Source organism: Malania oleifera, chromosome 4 (genome assembly GCF_029873635.1).
Source record: "Malania oleifera isolate guangnan ecotype guangnan chromosome 4, ASM2987363v1, whole genome shotgun sequence".
In the NCBI taxonomy this organism is placed as follows: Eukaryota; Viridiplantae; Streptophyta; class Magnoliopsida; order Santalales; family Ximeniaceae; genus Malania; species Malania oleifera.
In genome coordinates this window covers 15,609,227-15,615,994 of record NC_080420.1, presented here as the reverse complement: position 1 = coordinate 15,615,994, position 6,768 = coordinate 15,609,227, and the positions used below count along the sequence as shown (strand labels likewise).

Genomic DNA, 6,768 nt, shown 5'->3' with positions numbered 1-6,768 from the left:
CCACGCCATAACTAACCAATAAATGGCCATACATTCCTAAGTCAACTTCAGCCACTATAACAAGGGGCACGGAGGAGAGGCCAAGGTAAGTCATTCAACACCCACTTTTACTGTTGCATTTTACATCTCTGAAGCATTTCCCTTACTTAGGCATCAGATTGATCTCCCAGAGTATACCCCAGATCCTCCAAGCCTTTTTGCTTTCATCCTTTTCAGGTCAACGAAAGTCTGAGAGCAGTCTCGCTGGTCACCACCGATTTTATCCCACGACATAAACATATTTTTAATTATTCTTTTATCTAAAGACAAAAATAAGTCTTATTTTAATGTTATAAACACTAACTAAACATGTTACTAGTATTATAAACATTAATCGTAACAGTTTAATTCTTAATTTTTGTCTTTTAATTTTTTTATTTTTATTGTTTAATTTTAAAAATATTTTTGATTGAAGTTAATATTTATGATAGTTATATAAGAAGGTTGGTAGCTCAATCCATCACAGCTCTGGTTTTGAATTTCAAGGAATCAAAAGAGGAAGAAGACCCACCAAAAAGGTTTCTCCCTTATCCTTAATTTATAGTTCAATCATTCTTTATTCGTGCATGTCTCCCCCTTTTTTGAATAATTCTTTGTTTGCATTCACACGCATATGCTTCACGTGATGTGTGCTCGTGGCTCATGCTGTTGACCTCTCCCCCTTTTTATGTAAGGGGTCTTCGTTTATACATAAACATATAAAAATAAAACTATACCAGAGTCTAAATTAGGGGAAAACAGTCAACCGTGAATTTGATTAATTAATTGAATTAATTAAAAAATTTTGTCAAAAAATATTATTAATTGAACCAATCAAAATTTTATATTTAATCGAACTCAAAATCGATAGAACTGAATTTCGATTAAATCAGTTAATTGATTTAATATATATATATATATAAAATATAATATAATATAAATAATATATATAATTTTAATATCTATAATATATAAAAATAAATAAAATTTTAGTATATATATAATATAAAAAATATTTTAATATATAATATATATAATTGCTTATTATTAATTTATACTATTCGATTTATTCGGTTAACCAAATTAACCAAACACAAAAACTAAACCGAAAATCGAAAACTAAAATTCAACGAAAATGAAAATCGAACTGAATCGAATAAATTTTTAACATAACAAACCGACCGAATTTACTCGAATAATTCGATTTTAACTGAATTATGCTTAACACTAATTTGAATGTCAAACCTGATTTCTCATGAACAATATTGACCCATTTATGTATTTCATTAATTGTTCAAAAAAGCATCTCTCATGCATAAGATTATTTACTCAATCATTTCAAATTATTTATAGAAAAATATTTTTTTTAGAATAAATACTTATTTAAGCGTGAACAAAACACTACTTATTAATGTAAGTACTTAATTTAAGTACTTTTCAAAATAAGTATTTCTTTTTTAAGGTTCCAAACAGGGCTTAAAATGTTCTTGTTTTCTTGACCTTGCCCACTCAAAAGACTAAAACCAAAAAAAAAACAAAAAATGAAAGGAGGTAGTGAAGGACTTCCAAGTATCAATAACAGAGAAGACAATGATGCTCCTAAAATTAGAGATCTACTCAATAAACATGAGAAGGGGGTAAGTGTCTTGTGACAACAAAATGCTTACAAACAACAACAGGCAGTGAGCCAGCCAGATAAGTTGCAAATTGGTGGCAGATGGCTCCTGCTTAATCCCCATTTCAGCATATGAATGATTCTATAATGTAATGAAAAGGAAATTTCTTCATTATGGACAAGGAACAGCTTGTTGTTAAAAGCTCCCTTTACCTATGAGCCACAACCAATCAAGAGAAACACCTGCAAAAATACCTCCCAGGAGGAACAATACAAGCAAATTCCCCAACGCGTTTGCATCCGGTCCCTACAAAAACAAACCAAAACCGAAAAAAGAAACTAAGAATCTGCAAAAATTCAATTTCACAGCACATGAGAAGTGTGCATAAGCATAACTATGTGTGGGTGTGATTTATTTTTTTTCTTTTTTTCGCTTTGTGTTCTAACCTTGTAGCCTTTGGGTGCTGCTGTAAGGACGCAGACAGTCAGATAACCATTGGTTAAGCCCAGAAATGAAATGAGAAAGATCATCCACCCTTGATCGCCGTATTTTGCTGTGAAGTAGAATGCTGGTATGAGTAAGAAGCGAGACAGAATTGCATACATGAGGCCCTTTCGAGATTCCAACTTTAGGCACTTGACAATTGGGATGTATCTTGATATCAAATCCCATACGTTATACATGGCAATAAGGACAAGCGTATACCTGAAACATCACCATTCACCAACATCTATGAATATTCTGTAATGTTTTACCCTCAAAGTAGCTTAAGGAATTCAATGTGGAAGAAGTTATGCAGCATTTTGTTATTCACGGCCCCAAGATAGAGATCCGGAATTTACAGAAAAAGCAGGTAGGATTTGATGTTCAAGAAGTTGATACAAGAATAATGTTGTCTGATGAGGTTGTTCGGTTTTTTGAATTGCATTTTGTGTTTTAGGTGTTCTGACTTTATGCTATTTAGAAGTTTCTTTTTGTGTTTTTCTTTGTCATGTTGCTAAATGAGAATTAGTCCATAACACCACATCCCACAAAAATCCATAAAAAAATGAAGATGAAAATTCTATTACTGCCATTTAGAAAAAGATAGCTGTTTGTTGTAGTAAACCAAATGTGGCAGTTGCTTCATCACGAATGAGAACTTACCACTGGCCCAATCCGTGTTCTCCAGTATTTTCATACAAGAAACCAGGGAAAATTGACAATGTCAGCACATATATCAGAAACAAGTCCAATGCGTAATCTATGTTCTGAAGGAATAGTGTCTTTTTGCTCAACCTCTCCTGTTGCGTAGCAGGATCCTCAGCCTGCATTAATTCCCAAAGCTTTTTATATTTTTTTTCAATCTCAAACCCTTCTTAGATCATGTTTGGAAGACAGAAGAAAACCAAAAAAGTACGTACATCTTGGCTTGCTTGTGTTTGGATACCAGCAGCAGCAAGATCAGCTGAAACAGTTGTTGCTCCTTCTGAAGCTGCCTTTATGCGGTAATACTTCACAATTGGCAGTTTTGGGAAGACGAATGCATAGAGAATGACACACAGGAACTCAAAGACTGTGGATATCGCCAAAAATAACACTGCCAATTGCAAAAGACATCAATAGAAGAAACAAACATTAATGGAACTTCTGATATTTGATAGGTATCTATATTTTCTTACATATTATTGGCTAAATGCAAACATATGTACCTAAAAATGATCAATAATCAATATTAGTATATTATAGAGAGCGCTCGAATCTCAATGATTTGCTCTACATTGTTTTTGCATTGTTCACCATTATAGTGTTTGTGAAATGTATTACTCAAGGGACCACAAAAACAGGGGTAATAGGGTGTTAAACAGCATTTTCCAGGAAATTGAATGAAATTTGGCTATTAATAAGAGTAAAGTTACATACTGGCCCCTTTGCGAAGACCATTTTCAGATTTATCAAAGGCGGCTTTTGTCATTAACCTCAAGGCAGAGGTTAGAGCCCCAGAGGCAGCCAAACCAGCCAGAAAAGACTGAAATATTCATAAGAAAATATTCATAAAGCTAGCAATGTAATTCACAAATTCAGGAATGAAAGCAGGAGTTGTCAAAGAACATGAAACCATAAGACCTACTTGGATGAACTCAGGAAGCATGAAGGATAAGTCCCCAACCATTCCGCCCTGAACATGGGCATCTGCAACTCCAAAGGCACCAACTATTGCACATATAGCAATATAAGGTCCGATTCCTCCCTCTCCTGATGTCGCTAAATCCACCTATCACAAGGTTAAAATTAAAAACAAATTGATTATAACCAATAACGGTATAATTGAAATAGATAAATGTGAACTACGTAAGGCAACAGAACAAAAATAAAAATAAAAGTAAAACCATCAGCAGTACTTACAACTATAAGCAACAAGGTACTTATGGAGAAAAGAATGTATCCAGCTATGTTCCGCATTCTTGTATCAATCCTTGACTCGTTGTACGCTAGTATTCCCATTGTTCCAAGAGCAAAGGGTTGGTAAACAAGGGTAAGCACCCGTGAAGGATGGTATCGCTAAAGAGGAAAAGGTAAAACTTGTCAAGTAATTTAGGTTCACAACAAAAATATCAGTATAAGCTAGTCATCCTGTGTGGAGCAATATGAAACCCAATGGAAATACAGCACCAGACCTTGACCATATTTACTAAAGGCAACAAATGATATAATCTCATACTCATACTGAACCAGTTACGAAAAATTTTAACAAAACTTCCACTGATGTAAAAAAACAGCAAACTTAATGTATACAAATTGTTGGTGTTGCTCACACTTAGAAGGGATATTAACTGAATTTCTTAAATACCAAGAAGAAAAGCATGAGAAAACAGCAGCAGTCATCTAATAAGTGACGTTCAGTTCGATAGACAAGGGAGAAGTAAGCATGAGGTACCTACCGGAAACACTTCATAGTAGTAGTCTCCAATGGTCAGCATACTATTCCATGAGACGAGGGATCCAAATCCAAGAATCCAACATACTACCATGGCAATAAACTTGCCCTAATAATCACATGAAATAAAGTAATTAGATGCTTTTCATTTGCAACAAAGTCTGTAAATAACAACAAACTATAATTAGAGTGACAAACCTCAAGCTTGCTTGAAGGACCACTTCCATCTGCAACGGTCATGGCTACTGTGTCCTATAAAATTAACAGTCCACCTAAGACTATAGAATGTTAAGTATCTCTTCAGGCCCCTGCTCTGTGGACTTCACTCCTGACAAGGAAAATGGAGATCTCATAAGAAATATAGTGGCAGGCATATCAAGATGGTTTACTCCATGGAGAAAATGGTAACAATTTAATCCAGCTCATTGTACAAAATTCTCCTGCCATTATAACATATAAGCGCAGTTTGATTGGCACAGCCAAATGGGATAGGAATAGAATAAATTTTCCTTTAAAAAAAAAAAATTGAATGACAGATCATGAAGAAATCAATTAACCAATTCAATTACCCTTCGTTTGAAAAGAGGTATTGGATTTGGAATTGTATGGATTTAAATTACTTACAATACAAACTTGCATTGATTTTTGTCCAAATCCACACAAACTCAAATCCAAGACTTGAAATTGATGCTCCCAAACACAGCATTAGTTTCTACTTCTAGTCTTCTACTAGCAAGAACAAAGTGTAGGAAAACCCAACACTATCCCAGTCTAACAAATGCCAGCTACCCAACTATTCCAACAATGTAATAATACTTCAAACACTCAAATAAAATAAAATAAAATAAGATCTTGAATCTGGGTTCCTGAACCAAGTGGCTGCTTCCTTGAATAACATATCCAAGAGCCAAGAAATTTTTATTTATTTATTTATTTATTTATTTTTGCAGAGAACCACATAAAAATCCAAATTTAAGATTAAGAATGATGAGAAAATTATGAAACAACAAACATCATGATTATCCCAAACACCTGAACATAATTATGCAAACAGAAATCATGGTGCAAGATGATATACGCACTACAAAAAGCACAGGAAAACAGAGATCGGCAGAGAAGAGAAGAGCTTACTTTTAAGGTGGACTGAAAAGCTAGAAGAAAGATCAGAGGTTTTTGAACCTTTGAATCTCTCCAATCTTGAAAACCTCTCCCACCCACCACCCACCAAAGAAGAAAAAAACAATTTTTAAAAGCGAAAACGATGGTATCCCAATAATAGATTCCTGTTTGACCAATGAAATGTGAACCCCTGCAGTATCCAAGCATGGAGGAGAAAAAAGAAAAGAAGAGAAAAAGAATGAAAAGGAAAATTCTTTAAAGAGAATCTGCCGCTGACCCCGCTTTTAATATTTTGCTTTTAAAAACTTTTGCGTTAAGGGATATACCAAAAAACGATAAATTAATGGAAGAGAGAGAAGAGGATGAGCAGAAGGAGAGAGATGAGAGAACAGCAGTGGTGTTCATCAGCAGCGGAATGAGATCGATTGAATCACGGAGAGGAGACACCGCAATCCACAAGGCAAGACTTCGCAAAATAAAATGGACGCGTCTGGTTTGACCCGCCTAAGCCTTGTGTGCAGTGCATTTTAATCAGTTTGCGTTGGCTCGTCTATGCTTTAGGAATTTTTCTATACATAAAAACGGAAAATGCGTAGGATCACGGCTCCGTGACATATGCCCCGTGCACGATTCTCTCGGTACCATCATGCAGATGATCAAGTTTTTTTCCTATTTATCTTTTTTTTTTTAAAAAAAATATTAAATAATACTTTTTTTAAAAAAATAATTTTCTGAATGATTTTGACGTAATCTTACTTCTTCATATAGTGAGATTTGCCACATGTAATTCAGAATATCGACACCCCAATTTTAATCAGGTCATTTTCGAGAGGACTTGGTGTAATAAAAGTTGGCTTCGAATTTCGAAAATTGGAAGACCCTATTTGAAAAATTCGATATTTTTAAATCAAGTCCCGATAGTTTTAATTTGAGTCCCGAAATCTTAACTTGAGTTTCAGTATGTTAAATCGAGTCCCAGTATTTTTAGTTGAGTCCCGGTACTTCTATTTGATTCCTGGTATGTATATTTAAGTCCCGGTGTTTTAAATCAAGTCTTGGTGCGACATTTCCATTTTTCCTTGATTGCTTTTCTCCCAC

General features: G+C 34.4%; 1 protein-coding gene across 3 annotated transcripts; it reads right to left on the bottom strand.

Annotated features, from left to right (window-relative positions):
• Positions 1 to 1,612: 1,612 nt before the first annotated feature.
• On the bottom strand, positions 1,613 to 6,222 carry LOC131153147 (equilibrative nucleotide transporter 3-like). 3 transcript variants are annotated; one of them, XM_058105239.1, is made up of 10 exons: positions 5,683 to 6,222; positions 4,750 to 4,879; positions 4,556 to 4,660; positions 4,020 to 4,175; positions 3,745 to 3,888; positions 3,537 to 3,642; positions 3,038 to 3,213; positions 2,781 to 2,941; positions 2,081 to 2,339; positions 1,613 to 1,940 (listed from the first exon to the last, which is right to left on the bottom strand). In XM_058105239.1, exons 2-10 carry the CDS (start codon positions 4,789 to 4,791, stop codon positions 1,830 to 1,832), a joined length of 1,260 nt encoding a protein of 419 aa, XP_057961222.1. In that variant the 5' UTR covers positions 4,792 to 4,879; positions 5,683 to 6,222; the 3' UTR covers positions 1,613 to 1,829. The 3 variants fall into 3 exon arrangements, with proteins under 3 accessions (XP_057961222.1, XP_057961223.1, XP_057961224.1); XM_058105240.1 differs by lacking the exon at positions 5,683 to 6,222 and adding an exon at positions 5,584 to 5,680; XM_058105241.1 differs by lacking the exon at positions 5,683 to 6,222 and adding an exon at positions 5,634 to 5,680.
• Positions 6,223 to 6,768: the final 546 nt, after the last annotated feature.

What these genes read in the sequence shown, in the direction of transcription:
- LOC131153147 (XM_058105239.1), bottom strand. Translation starts at nt 4,791, where the DNA reads ATGACCGTTGCAGATGGAAGTGGTCCTTCAAGCAAGCTTGAG. An exon ending in AAACACAAGCAAGCCAAGAT is followed by an intron (nt 2,942 to 3,037) that starts GTACGTACTTTT and finishes GAATTAATGCAG; the next exon opens with GCTGAGGATCCTGCTACGCA. An exon ending in CAGCACCCAAAGGCTACAAG is followed by an intron (nt 1,941 to 2,080) that starts GTTAGAACACAA and finishes TTGTTTTTGTAG; the next exon opens with GGACCGGATGCAAACGCGTT.